This window comes from Octodon degus, unplaced genomic scaffold (assembly GCF_000260255.1).
Source record: "Octodon degus isolate 3935 unplaced genomic scaffold, OctDeg1.0 scaffold00263, whole genome shotgun sequence".
Classification (NCBI taxonomy): domain Eukaryota; kingdom Metazoa; phylum Chordata; class Mammalia; order Rodentia; family Octodontidae; genus Octodon; species Octodon degus.
This window is the reverse complement of record NW_004524839.1, coordinates 886,533-902,106: the sequence shown is the minus strand read 5'-3', so window position 1 is coordinate 902,106 and position 15,574 is coordinate 886,533. Positions and strand designations below refer to the sequence as shown.

The 15,574-nt window shown below is 40.6% G+C and overlaps 1 protein-coding gene across 1 annotated transcript in view; it reads right to left on the bottom strand.

The window, feature by feature from the left end:
• Shroom4 (shroom family member 4) overlaps positions 1-15,574 on the bottom strand; it is a 346,076-nt gene that overhangs the window by 46,331 nt on the left and 284,171 nt on the right. Inside the window, exon 3 of the mRNA XM_023706555.1 lies at positions 1,480-1,614. Coding sequence (XP_023562323.1) covers positions 1,480-1,614 — 135 coding nt within the window. The remainder of the gene's footprint in view (positions 1-1,479; positions 1,615-15,574) is intronic.

The window sequence follows — 15,574 nt, the reverse complement described above, 5'->3', positions numbered from 1 at the left end:
GGCCTGCATTATCCAATGTTTTAGGTTTTTTTCCTGATACCATCTTTTAAATGGGAATGATAGTGAACCCTGTGCCAGACCATTTCTGTGTTGATAAAATTAGTTAATACATGTAAAGCCCTTATCACAGCCCAGGCACCTAGCATGAGTTCACTACATGATAGTGACTATTTTCTTGATTGTTGTTAGTGTTATCAGCACAAATAGTGACTACCAATATGGATATTACAGTGGTCTCCATTCACCCATGTTTCCTACGTCTCCCACAGCGAGGCAAACAAGGGAGACAAAGAGCAGATACAATCTTGAATTTTAAGCACCATTTTTACACACAGTCAAAGTGAGCCAAGTTATGCCAGTAAATCCCTCTGGCTGGAACTCTGTAGGTATCACAATGCATTCAGAAAGGCCATATTCCCCAAAGCTATAGCTAAGCTGTGACAGCAACCATCCAGGTCCTCAAGTCAGCATCCTTCAATTCTTGCTCCTTGCCTTTCCCCATAGGCATTCTGCTCACTTGTGCTCTAGACTAAGGATCTATCAACTGTTTATTGGCAAGATAACCTGGTACTGATTCTACCACCCTTCCTGAAAGAAAAAATACACCTCCACTCAAACAGGAGCCCAGTTCAGAAAGAGTTTCTTTTTATTCTTCTAGAATAAAACCACCTCTCCCTCAGCCTCTGGCATCCAAGGCCAAATAAAGTCACTTAGTCAGAGCAAACTCAACCCTTAGTTTCCTGAAGTCTCTCCCAAGAAATCCTTTCTTGGAGAGAAGATCTGGTTGTGGAAAGGGAAATGCTGCCAAGGGCAGAACACTGGCTAGCTCTGAGCTTGTTAAAAAAGTTGTTGACCTCTTGGACAGCGGCTTAAACAAAAAATAATACTGATGTTCCTGAATAGAGTGAACTTCCTTACAGGTAAACCCTGTTCTTAATGGAGGTCTCTATTTTGGAGGCTTTGGCCTTGTAAAATAGACCTGATAAACACTAGATGAGATGGGCCAGGGAGATGGCTCAGTAGAAAAGCACTTGGCCTGGCAAGCACAGGGGCCTGAGTTCAATCCCCAGTTCCAGAAAAAAAAAATCAGATGAATTCCCCAGTGATTGCTGTAGACAGAAGACATTGCCAGAATGAGCCTCTGGTCATCCTTTTATATTAAGAGAGCAGGGATATGGAAAAAATCAGGAAAAGAGACCAAGAATGAATAGCTAGTAAAACAGGATGAGAAGTAGGACAGTGTGATGTCCTGTAAGCAAAATGAAGTATTGCAAGAAAACATCATCCATAAGAAAAGGAACAGATCCAAAGTCACAAAGAGTTAGCGGTAGACTAAGACAAGAGCACAGGTAATCTGGACTCCCATGTCATTTTCAGTTCTACCACCCTTGGCCCTAAATCATCCATTTGGGACCAGAGAAGAGGAGGAGGAGTGGCCAGTCCCTTCAGCTCACCTTGAGGAGAAGGCTCCAGACTTACCCAGTGTTGCAACCTGAATGCCAGGATAAGCTGAAGGCTTCCGAAGGAAAATGCATGGTGCTGGCTGCTTCAGGGCATCCCTCCAGGAGCTTGGCCACATGCCATGAGTGCGGTCTACTGACAAGGGCGTTTCTCCTACAGCAAGAAAGGGACAGGAAGCTAGCTTAAGGAACCAGGGCTGAAATCACTTCCCAGGCAGTTTCCGCTCCCACCCCTTCTTTCCCTTCAATGAGGTAGAACATCTTACAAGAAACTCCTGTGGGAATCTGAGGGGCCTGCTCAGCTCTCAGTACTCAGGTCTCCTTTATCCCCCGGGCAATCCACAGAGGAACAGGATAACAGCTTAACTGTGTTACTTTCTTCATAGGAGTAACCTTATACACATAATAATTCTGATCACATAGTAGATGTCAGTAAATATTTGTGGAATAAAACAGAATGGCTGTCTAATAAATACTGAGCCTACCTTCACTTCTTCTTGAGAAAAAAAAAACTCAATTTAGGAAATTTCCAATTTGTCTTTGAGAGAAAAAGGGAAAAGTGACTGAATAAGTCAACACCGGGCTGTAAAATCTCATTTTTATGCATTCATTCAATAGGCATTTGTTGTACACGTACTAGGAACTGTGCAGGTAGTTCTGGAGTACTGACACCTGTCACACACAATCTGTCCTTGAAGACTTATGGATTTGTTAAAGGGACTGAGTTAATCCAAGCAAAGTATGGTAAAGGCACTGAGCAAGTGAAGGACAAGATAAGCATGCAGATGAGATATTTGAGTTTGTAGCCAGCGCGGTATCAGGGAGTCCTAACTTCTGGGGCGGGGGGAGAGAAAAAGTGATATATGGCACAGTACTTGGCTGACCAGGAGACTGACTACAAAGCAGGTCAGCAATGAATAAAAAGTAATCAGTCTCAGGCCAAGTCCTCCAATGCACGCTGGTGTTGGAGGCTCTGGCCACAACTCATGCACTGACTGGCTCTTACAGGTTTTATCTCTGTCCACAGACATGCTTCACACAAATAGATGTCACTCTTGTAAGTGGAGAAGGGCACACATGGACATGAGTAATGCCAGGGGATAAAGATATGACTGAGGGGACAGAGAATAGGAGGGAGAGGGAAGAAAGAAGAATGATAAGTGAATGAAAAAGAGTATAAAGGGAATGGGGAGGTGGAAAGTAAGAGAGAGGGAGACAGAGGGAGGGGGAGAGAGAACAGAAGAGAGAGGAATAGAGAGAGAGAAAAAAAGGAGAGAGAAAAAAAGGAAAGAGAGAGAGCAGGAGAGAGAAAGGCAGGCAGACAGATGTTGGAAATAAGAGAAATGACGGGAAAAACATGACAGAGAGAGAAACCTCTGGGAAAGATTATAGAGAAATATATAGTATAGTGAATTGCATGATACAGAGATGAATGGTAGAAGAAGAGAAACAGGAACTAAGTAGATGACAGATCAATAGGTGATAGAATATTTAATAGTTTATTCACCCATCTTTACTAATTATTCACAGTTACTGTGCCAGGCCCCATACTAGGTACTGATAACTCAAAGCTGAATAGATGAAGGTTCCTCTTTTCAACAGGCTTGATGTACAATGCGATAAAGCGGCTCTCCACCTCCCTGGTATGGAGACAGACAGCGTCAAGCTGGACGATCCCCTCACCCCAATGCAAAGACAAGAGCCCAGGGGTACAAGGCTGTCCTATTTCAGCCACAAGGTGCATGGGTTTTCTAAGGATGCGAAGATTAACAACAGGTGAGACGCAGCCAAGAAGGTGCGGGAGGCAGGGCGAGGGAAGCTGTTTCCTGAAGTTCAGAGCCACAGGTCAGGGGCAGTGGCTAAGAGCTATGGGGAGGAAAGCAGCTGATGCTCTCACCTTTGCCATTGTTGTCATAACATGGAATTCAAGAGTTGCCAGTGGGGCCAGGGAGATGGTTCAGTAGAATAAGCACTTGCCTGGTAAGCACATGGGCCTGAGTTCAATCCCAGGTTCGCCAAAAACAAGAAAAAAAAAAGAGTGGCCAGTAAGGAGGCTAAAGTTAAAAGAAAAGAGGATAGAAACATCTCCCAATAGTAGAGTCCTGTGCATGACTAGCTCTATGGCACATGTCTATCTACTGTCTCCTATACCTCTAGGCATTGAAAGTGAAGTGGAAACAGGACATCTGTTCTATTTCAGGTTCTTCTGAGTCCTGGCTTTAAAGTGTGAGTAATCAGCATCAATATCACCTTTTCCCCAACTCTACCTCCCACCCTGAGTTTTATCAACTCTTCTCTTATGCTATATTTCTGATTGAGCTTCTCTGTCACTCTCTCTCCTTCTTTTCTTCTTTTTGCTGTTTTCCTCTTGCCCTTTCCTACTCTCTTCATTCTCACTGTGACCCTTACACATTATTACACCTCTCCTCGCAGAATCCACCACTGCCCTTGGTAATTTATGTTCAAAACACTGCAACTGCCCTTCAGCCACTCTTCTCTTGTTTCCACTTTGAGTCACTGCTTTTAGATCCTATCACATTAATCACCAACTGAATTGGAAGCACTCACTTACTTAGAAATCATCACTGTCTCCTTAATCCTTACCCTGTTCTCTCTCAAATATAAAGTGGAAAAGCTGCCTCAGAGCCTTCTGTAAACTATTTTACCCACCTAACTCCATCTTTAATGTCAGCTCCAGTCACACAGTACAACTGGCTCTCCCTTTTCTGACAGTAAGTTTTAGCATAACCTATCACAGGCTCTGGAATTGCATCATTGTTTGTCTGATTTCAAACTCAAACACTTGTTAGCTTCTGGTTTTATTTTTTTTCTTCAGGCGAGTGACTTCATTTTTAGGGCCCTAGGTTTCATGGCAATAAATTGGAGATAAGAATATCTACCTAATGGGGTTCCTGATAAAAACTAAACAAGGCAATGAACATCAGGTGTTTGGGTATGGCCAACCCTCAACTTAAAAGTTATTGCTATGACTATTCTCCTGACAGAAAGGCCCCTGTCCTTGGTTAACCTAAATCCTACCTCTTTTCTGTAAGATACTGTGAAAATGCCACTTCCTCTAGGGCACACGTCCTGAATAATCTATCCATCATAGTTTAGCCTATAATAATATGACATTTCACACTGCTCACCCTCCTTTCATGTATGACAGTCTCATCTTACCACGTGTACTAAGCTAGTAAGTAATGAGACAAGAACAAGTGAGAACAATCTAGGTTCTAATTTTAATGCTACCATTTCAGAAGTGTGATTCTATAAGTCACTTAGAGAGCTAAGGTTTGGTTTTCTTGCCTGAGAAAGGGAATGCTAGTTATGACCTGGCTATGTTTGTGCAGAGATTAGAGATAATATTATTCAAAGCATCTGGGAGGGGCCAAGGAGATGGCTTAGTAGAATAAGCGCTTCCCTGGCAATTGCAAGGGCCTGAGTTCAATCCCCAGTTCTGCCAAAAAGAAAAAAAAAGCATCTGGGAAACCATCTAGTTTATAGAAAGTGGTCAGGAATAGTAGATATTATAATAACCCTTACTGCCTCAAACTTGTCAAGTGTATCCACTCCCCACCAAGTTAGGCATGCCTATGATCCTGGATGGATGGAGGATCATGAGTTTGAGGTCAGCCTGGGCAATTTAGTGAGATGCTGTAAAAATATCAAACAAACACACGAAAAGAATAAATACACCAAGTGCCAAGGTACTACTCCTTTGCTTCACTTTGAAAAGTAGCTTACAAAATAACTTTATGCATTCTCTTTCTTTCTAGGATGTCTCCAGAAATAGGAAACAGTCCTATTCTAAAGGAGACAAAAAGGATGTTAGGAAATAAATGAAAGCCTGGGAGGAATAAAATTCCAACAGATGAAACTAGAGCCAGAGATGGACATTTCTAACTGTAGTTTGGGAAAGGAGAGTAAATTCTATAGGATTTCATACTTAGTCTACTATTAATCCCATTTGCCCTACATTTGTTTTTTATTTTATTTTATTTATTTATTTATTTTGGCAGAACCAGGGATTGAACTCAGGCCCTTGCACTTGCCAGGGAAGCGCTTATTCCACTGAGGCATCTCCCCAGCTCCTTGCCCTAGATTTGGAACCAGCCCACACTTGTACTGAAGTCGCAGCATGTGACCTTGGGCAAGTCACTTCTCTGAGTCACAGATTCTTCTTTTCTTTGGGGTGGGGCTGGGGATGAAACATCACCTAGGTAAGACATCTGCCACTGAGCCATACTGCCCTGGACATTTAAATTACAAATGGGGAAGATTACCATCTCTTTCTTTTGAATTATGGTGTGATAGCCCCAAGTGTGAAATCAATTGGCATAGTGCCAGACATAGATATTTTGTAAACTTAAAAAATGCAACAGGAGCCATTTACTGAGCATTTCAGATGTGCAAGACACTAGTCATTTATTAGTTGCTTTAATTCTTACTCCAACCTAATGCAGTGAGAGCTATTGTTACTCCCACTTCACAGATGAAGAAACAGACAGAGAAATCTTAAGTGATTTTCCAAGAGTACAGAGCTAGTAACCAGTGGAGTTTGGATGAGACTCAGATCTCCAGCTTTTTCTAAGATACTACATGACTGCTGCTCCCTGAAGGGGGTCTGCCTCAGAAAGGATGTGTACCTGAGGCTAGCCATAGCCATTCCCTCAATAAGCAGTCAGGAAGGAGAGGTGTAGTAGTCCTAAAAACAGTCCCATCCTTGGGCAGTGGAGGAGGGAGACAATGAGGAATAAGCAGAGGAGTGAGAAAATTCCAGCCAAACTCCATGCAGTCGGCACCCAAGTGTGGAAGCAATGACCCTAGGGCATAGCCTTTCTCACTCACCAGACACATACTATTATTCAGTTCCCCCAAATGCCTTTCTTAGGAAGCAAAAAGTAAAGGACACTGAAGAAAGAAACCAGGAGAGGAAAGAAATGCAGTGGCCATGGCAGTCACGGCTACTGGCTGTACCTACCATGGAAGTTGCCCAGGGCGGAGAGATGGCTCAGAAGAGAATGAAGTATCCAGCTAGCTCCCACTCTTATCAACAAACCCTCCAGCAGTGTCTTTCCTTAATTGGACCCCATCTTCCCTCCAGGTGAAACCTGTGGTGAGGAGCCATCAGCCCAAGATCCTGTGTGTGATCAAAGGGGCTCAGGCATAATCAGGTCCAGTTCCCAGTTTTAAGAACAGGAGAGGCTAGTGTTGAAGGAAGGTATGGCCATCAGCTTAGTTGGGCTCTGACATGACCACAACCTTAAAAAACAAAAGCCAGTGTCAAGAGCTGGATAGAAGTGAAGACGCTGCTCCAAAAACCGGCCAACATGCTGGTAGCAGAAGGAAGGATGAAAGGCAGTTCCAGCAGCACAAACAGCCCCCCTCTTCCCGACTCCTACCTCTTCTGAGCCCAGTCCCACCCCCTCCACAGCTCAGAAGCCAATAAGGAAGCTGGGCCCCCGGCCACTGCTAGAACTCAGGAAAGGAGCAAGGAAATGATGTTTGGGAAAGATAAAGCGGATGTCTAAAAAGAATTTTTAAAAATACACGTGAGAGAGAAAAATACCCCAGAAACATACACTTAAAAGAATTCCTACGCTTCCTGGACTGAGTTGACCCCACCCAGCTATCTCAGTAGGTTCTTAGGGTCTCAGAAAAGAAATGCCTAGGACAGCCAGGTCTAGCAGCCACCAGGTCGAGAAGAGAGGCACTACAACTATTTTATAAAGCTGGAGGCAAATGACTTAGAAATGCTCCAAGGTCAAGAGCCTACCATATTTACTGGGTTTGTATTTCCTAGGGGACACCTGAGAGAATCCAAAGAAAACTCTATTTCATATCAGAAAAGGTGAAGGAAAGGTCCCTATTAATAATATTAGAACTAGGTGCTGTGGGTCAGTATTAGTGGATCTGCCACGAATTTACTCTGACCTCTGGCAAATTACTCCCCTTCTCTGGGCTTCTGCTTCCTCTCTGAAAAATAAACCATTGAAGTCAATCATCACAAATGACCCTTCACTAAGAATAACTACTACGAAGACAACAATATTCAATGTATTAATTATTGTAACTGTCCTAACCTGTTTTGAAAGTGTCTCATTGCTATCTCTTTCTCAATAAAATTAATTTTTAAAAATGACCCTTCAAGCTATAGAAAAATATAGTGTAGTCCTAGGCTCTATCCTGGGGCTCCAAATGACATCTTCACTGAGCAGTACATTAATGAGAATCCAGAGCATCCCCACATGAGTTTGTTATACCCCAAAAGCCAGGCTGAAGCACCAGAATTTATATTTTGGAGATTTAGAGTTAGAGTTTTCCTTTCATAAGACTCCTAATTCCTTTTCCCTTGGCCCCTGGCCCTAATTCCAGTAATTTCTGGCTTCTGAGGAGGCTTACACAAGTTCCATTATGACAAAAAGCATGTTAGGACTTTTCCTCCTTGGGGAAATCATGCCCAGAGGCCCTATTCACTCTCTTCTTTCTGTGCCTCACAGGGAAGTCTGGGTCGCCTTTCATCAGCTGTGTGGTGATACCATTTGGAGGAAAGTTGGAGGGTTCATGGAGGCATGAGGGGCTGGTTTACAGCTTCAGGTCTACCATTCACTAGTTCTTGGGCCTTCAGCATGTCACAGAATCTCATATGTTTGTCATATATCAGGCACTTGATAATTGGATCTGTTATTAATATTATCTCCACCAAAAATAACAGACAAAATAATGTTAATAGCAAAAAAAAAACAAAAAACAAAAAACAAAAAAAACGGATTTCTTCAATCCAAATAGAAATGAAAGAGAAAGAATTTGTTAAGACTAGGTTCAAAGCTAAATCTATATGCTAAAGTAGCACACTATTCATACTTTCATGGCTATACAGGTCATCTGGGAATATTGTTAAAATGCAGATTCTGACTCAGCAAGTCTGAAGTAGAGTCCAAACTTTGAATAATTGATGACCTTCAGAGTGCTACTGTTGCTGGAGTGATAACCAGGTTTTGAGTATCAATATAGGAGAGAATAATCCCTGGTCCAAAAGCCACCAGGATAAACCATCTGTTCTTACACTAGTGCTCAGGCCTTGGTACCCAGCCTTTCCTAATCTTTTGCTCACAAAATGTCTTCTATCTTCACTGGCACAAGCACGTGCTTGTCTGATGAGGTTTACCAACCTCTACTTCCTCACACAATAAAGGGCAACTAGTCGGACAGCAGTCTGACCTTGTCAGTGACTAGGTGAGGCTGAGGAAACAATGACTACAGGTACAAACATGCTTAAGCAACTGGCTGAGGTAGGGAAGGTGGAAGGATGAGAGCAGGGCAGTCCCCAGTGAAGTGAAAGACAGGTGGTACAGATAGGGCGAACCAGAGAAATTCTTGGGCAAGGGAAGGTAAGAAAAGTTGGAGATATGGGAGACGAATTAGAAGGTCTGATGGGGGAAAGCAACACCCTGCTACTTAGCAGATCTGAGTTCCATACAACATAATCAAGTATAACCTCTTATCCTGAAGGCAAGGTAAAAATGGCTTCTTTTCCACGTACTCAGAGGACAAGAATTCGGCATGGGTGTGGATGTGAAGGCTATATGCAGTCAGAAAGGGTAGATTATTCAGAAATTGGCTCTCAGAAAGAGCGCTTGCAAAGATCATCGGGAAAGGTAAGGGGAGAAGGAGGGAGCAATTGTGGAATTGCTGATCTCCATCTTCCCTAGTGGGAATGTCACCCCAATAGTATTGATAGTATCATCTGTCTCTGTACCTGGCTCCCAGTAGTTTCTTTAAGAGACACTTGGTGGGAGAGGACAATCAGAAAGAGATTCATGGCTCTACCCAATGTAGGAAATAAAGACAATATTATCCCTGTTGCTTGGCATTGTATTTAGCCTGAAGTTTGAGCCATAATGTAGTATGGGCTCTTTCCCCCTTTGAAAGTGGAAAAAGAAAAGCAAAAAGAAAATACTCTTGATTAGCTAGGTTTGCTTTCTGTTGCTCTTCTAGCCTCCCCCAAAGGGCACATTCCACCTACCAGCTAGGCAGGAAGGGAAGCCTGGGGGTGGAGGAGGACAGAACAATGCATGGCTTGTTTATCTCACTGAGGAAGGGAAAACCTGCTTGGTCACTATGGAAGGACACAGAGCTCTGACCCCCCCCCCACGTACTGTCCTCTGCAGGACATTGCAGCCTGGTGATTCAGAGACCCTTCCTTATTAAAGACCCAGCCAAGGTGTGTGTGTGTGTGTGTGTGTGTGTGTGTGTGTGTGTGTGCGCGCGCGCAAGTGAGATTTTAGAAAGAACTTTCAAAACAGTGGCTTTTTCAATAGGCTGGGACCTCTATAATCTGGGTCATCTGAAAGATGGATACTTTCTGGAGAACAGGTTTTTAGAACTTAGTTCTGCCTCCTCACGTCCCCTCACCTCCCTTAAAATAGCTGGTCAAATTCTTCCACATAAATCTGCTAGATGTGTATCTTTACCTTTCACTTCAGGATCCAACTCTGTATATAAATCAACCTAGGGTAGGAAATAAGTAAGGAAGAGAATGTTGGGGGCAGAAATAAAGACCTTCCAAATGCTTCAGTGGATGTGTCAGGAGGTGCTTTCTGCTTTTCCAAGTAGGGGAACATGAACTTCATCTGGCTGGGACCGTTACACGTGACCCACTGTGTGTATTGCTACATTTTTACACTGGAATTTTTAAAACAGGGAGATCTTCTTTTCTGAAGAAGGTTAGAAGGAAGTAACATGACTTAGTAGAGCTTTGTTAAGTTTCAGAGGCTAGAAAAATATTTAGTACTTTAGGAAGACCATGCTTGTAATTCTCTTTCTCAGTGGGCTCAGGAACAATTTGTAGTTTTTCTGTGTGTACTGTGATAAAGTATACGCAACATAGACTGTTTCTGGCAATGATGCTAAAGGCAAGGAGGTAGAGAGCACGTATTCTGCAGCTTCTATAAGGAAGAAGAGCATGTAAAAACTGAAAAATGAGGGAGGACTTTTCCTTTTCCTCCATGTACAAAGACTAGGGTTGCAACATGAGAGGGCTGAAGGAGAGATAATGCCAGCACGTACACAGAGAGCTTGAACAGATGGCCTTAAAACTTTTGACATGATGTTCCATTTCCTAAACCAAAACTCTAAGTGATAAAAAGATGGAGGCTATGTATCTACAGCACTAGTTTCTCTCAGTAATATTTATAGCATCCCTTAGATAGTAGGCAGCAAAAATAATACAAGCTTTTCTCCCTTTAAACCCCTTATATTCTTTAGCTCGTGCCCAGTGTTGCACATATCATTTTTCAGGCATCTGATGGATCTGCAAAGGTTTTCTCCACAGACAAGTCTCAAAACCCCTACAATTACATCTGGCCACTTCCCAAGTCATTTCTTCTACTAAAGAAATGGAGCACCCACACAATAACCAACAACAGCTAGGACTGCAACAGTAGAACATATTCAGTCTGCTTTGAGCAAACAGGATAATGAGGAAAGGCCAATAATTAGAAGAGCTGGAGCTCCCTGAGAAAGGTGGACCTTAGCACAGAGATAAGGTTGGGGAGGTACATAGGCCAGAGATCATGAAGTTTCCCAAGACAAGGCAAATAGTTTTAATTTTATTTCAGTGAAAGAGGGAGCTATTAGAGGCTGTTAAGCCAAGAAGTACCATGATAAATCTTTGTAAAGATTTTACTTGGCTGACAGATTTAGGATTTAGGAAAAGGGACAACAGTAGAAGCCAGACTAATCTAAAATGCTCATAGAGAGAAAGGTAGTTTCTTGTAAGGTGGATGGAAATAGGCCTAGAAAAAAGAGGTGCAAAGAGAGGTATTTCGAAGAGGTGTAGTCCATGGTATTGTTAGGTTGAATAAAGAGAGTAAAGGGGAATAGAATAAACTGTGACATTTGGTATCCCAGGTATCTGTACCTTCTTAGTATAGTATACATTCCCCAAACTGAGTCATTAATAGTTAAGGGCTGGGGAGATAGCTTCGTAGAATAAGTGCCTACCTGGCAAGTACAGGGTCAGTTAAGAAGGAGGAAGAGGAGGAGGAAGAAGCAAAGCAATTGGAGGAGGAGAAGAAGAAAGTGAAGTTTTTGGTGGTGATACTGGCAGGATTGACCATTTTATACAAGCATTTATGGAGTTTCTCTCTACATTTAAGGTGCTTGGAAGGTACATTACAGAATGTACCAACACAAATAAGATATGATCTCATGCTCATAGAATTTATAATATGATGGAAGTTAGAAGAAAAAGATCTGGATAATCATAAAAATGGCAAAATATCAAAAGTATCAGAAAGGAAATGCTAACTAAAGCAGAGTTAAAAGATCAAATAGCTACTTGAGTCAAGAAAGACTTCACAGAGCCTCAGAGCTAATTTTGGAAGACTTAGAACAATTTTAACTGGAGAATTCTGGGAGAAAGTTCCTTCCAGGTTTATATGACCAAAAGTGGGAAAGGCAAGAACAATGAAATGAGATTACATAGTTACTATAAGACATATAAAGTAAAATAAGAATGACTGAAGAACAAGGAAAACCTTGGGTATCAGGTTGAAGCATTGGTTTTACATAATCCTATAGACAAGAGACAAGACCTTGAAATTCCCAGAGTACGAGGGTATTATGATACAAGAAGTACTTTTGGAATATTCTCATAATAACATGTAGGATAAATTATGTGGATAAATAATGGGTATATAGAGAAGTAGGTAGGCTAGTAGACATAATAAAAGGACAAACTAGAGAAATCTCAAGGAAAATAGAGCAGAAAAGAAATAAGTGAGGGAGAATCAACAATGTTGGACTAATAATTAGATCTGGAAGACAGGAGATTGGCTGTGATGCACCTCAGAGAATGTGACATCACTAACATAGAACAGTCAAAGAGAAGGAGCTGTCTTTAGGATATGGGTATTTAATTTCAGACAAGCATTTGCCATACTGTTATTGTATAGTCATATATCCCACTGGACAGCTGGCTATCCAGGATAGAGTGCCAGAAAAAGGTTAGGGCAGGACATAGACAAGAGAGATGAGGCACAGGGGCTGGGGTTTGATCCCAGAGTCTGCCATGCTGGCCCTGCCCCTGAGGTGTGCAGAGATGGCAATTAAGACTGGTCATGGTGGCACACACCTGTAATCCCAGATCTTAGGAAGCTGTAAACAGGAGAATCACTATGAGTCCAATCTAATAGTGAGACCCTGAACTATTAGGGTCTACAGGGTTGTAGACCTTTCCCTAAAATACAAAAAAGAATAAAAAATAAAGAGAGAGATGAGGCAGTCAAGGCTGTTGTAATGGATGTACACAATCCATGGTATGTGTGTGTGCAAATCAAAAAGCACTGATGACAGATTTCTAAAAAATAAACATACTTTAGGCAGGAGAAGAAGAAAAGAGTCAAACAATAAAATGCTATTTTAAATATCATTGGCATAATTTTAAAAATAAATATTAGCAAGGCTGTCAAGAAATGGGCATTATTGTACATGCTGTACAGGAATAGAAATGGGTACACACTTGCTGAAGGGAATCTCATCACATGTTATCAGGAGAATGAAAAAATGTTCCCTCTGTGCTCACTTCAATTGACCTATACTGAAACAAATGATAAAGAAAAGACTATAACTTCCCTGCACAAGCCTTACAAGCAGATTCATGAAATGTTCCTTTCACATTTATTCTGGAATTACAGAGTGGTACTGTTTTTATAAATTTGTGAATATACTACAACATACTGAATTACACACTTGAAATAGTGAATTTTATACTATGTGAATTATGTTTGTTTTAACAAATGTTCCTATTTTTTGATGGACATATAGGTTGCTTACAAGATTTAGCAATTATGAATGTGCTGCCCTAAACATGGATATGCATATATCAGTGTGGTATATCTTTAACTCTTTCAGGATGATATGTACAAAGGGAGTAGCTGGGTCTAATATAATTTTTATGGTCTCTTTTTAGGGAATCTCCATACTGATTTCCATAGTGATTGTACTAGTTTACATTCGGAGCAACAACATCAAGGAGTTTCTATTTCCCTACTGCCTCACTAGCATTTGCTATTATTTGATTTCTTTTCCTTGATTTTATTTTATTTTTTGGTACCAGGAGTCAAACTAAGGAGCTTGTGCTAGCCAGGCAGGCCCTGTGAAACTAAACTATATCCCTGGCCACTTATTTGATTTCTTGATGATAGATTTTCTTTGTGGAGTAAGGTAGTATGTGAGTGTTGTTTTAATTTACACCTCTCTCATGGCCAGAGATAGTGAGCATATTTTCATGTATTCATTGGCCATTTGTACCATTGCTGGGAAATGTCTGTTAATTTCAGTTGTCCATTTTCTGATTAGGCCTTTTATTTTTTTGGTGGGGGCTGGGTCTAATTTTTTAGTTCCTTATATATTCTAGATATTAACCCTCTATCCTAATAATACATTATTATTAAGTACTATACAGTCACCATGTTATGCACTGGATCTCCAGAACTAGTCATGTGGCATAGCTGAAACTGTGCCTGTGATCACAGTCTCACCATTTGCTGCCCCACACCACAACCCTTGATACCACCATCCTACTGTGTTTCTGTGAGTTCAACTGTATAAAATTCTACATAAAAGTCACATCATACGAGTTTTCTTTCTACTCTTGACCACTTCACTTAGTATAACGTTCTTCAGTTCCATCATCCAATTCATCTTGTCATGATAGAATTTCCTTCCTTTTTAAGACTTAATAACTTCTGAAGAGTATTCCACTGTGTACCTGTACTATATTTTCTATATGTACTCATCTATCCATAGACAAGTTGATATCATATCGGCTTATGTGAATGATGCTGCAATAAACAAGGATGTGCAGAAATCTCTCCAAGATACTAATTTCATTTGTCTTGTATATATACCTAACGTGGGACTGCTGGGCCATGTGATAGTTTTATCTTTAGTTCTCTGAGGAAACCATATACCACTTTTCATAATAGGCTTACTAATTTTCATTACCACCAACAATATTACCTTTTCTCACAACACTTGCTTTCTTTTTGAGAACAGCAATTATGATAAGTATGGGGTGATATCTCTGTGGTTTTGATTTATATTTGCTTGACAATTTATGATACTGACTATTTTTTTCATATACCAGTTGGTCATTTGTACGTCTCCTTTTAAGATGTTGCTATTCAGTTTCTTTGCTCATTTTCTTATCAGGATCTTTAATATTGAGTTGTTTGCTAACCTTATATATTTTTTGTTATCAGATTGTAGTATACAATTTTTCTTTCATTCTGTACATTGTTTCTTTACTGTGTTGTCTCCTTTGCTATAGAGAAAGAAGCTTCTTAGTTCGATGTAATCCTGTTTGAATATATTTTTGTTGCTTGTGCTTTGGTCAGTTCATATCCAAAACATTTTTGCCCAGACCAATGGCAAGAATCTCTTGCCCCACATTTTCTTCTAAGAGATTTTGGAGTTTCTGCTCATATGTTTAAGTTGTTAATCAAATTTAAATTTGTTTTTTGTATATGGCATGAAACAAAAGTCTAATTTTGTTCTTCTGCACGTTTGTATCCCATGTTCCTAGCACCATTTTTATAGATGTTTCCCTTTCCTCATTATGTGTTCTTAACAACTTTATTGAAGATCAGTTGACAGCAAATGTGTAGATTTACTTCTGGGCTTTCTTTTCTATTCCATTATTCTGTACGTGTGTTTTTATGGGAGTATCATACTGTTGTAACTACATAGCCTTATAGTATATTTTGAGATCAGTTAATGTAGCTTTGTTTTTTTTTTTGTTCAAGATTTACTTGGCTATTTGGGGACTTTTGTGATTTTTACATGAATTTTAAGATTGTTTTTCCTATTTTTTGTGAACAATGTCATTGAAATTTTGATAAGGATTGCTTTGAACATGTAGGTCTCTTTGGGTAGTATGGGCATTTTAATAACGTTAATTCTTCCAGCTTATAAATACAGGATATGTTTGTTTTTCATCATTTATGACTTATTTGTTATCTGATCCACAATTTCTTTTATCAGTGATTTCTAGTTTTTAGTATAGAGCTTTTACTTTCTAGGTTATACTTATGCCTAAGTACTTT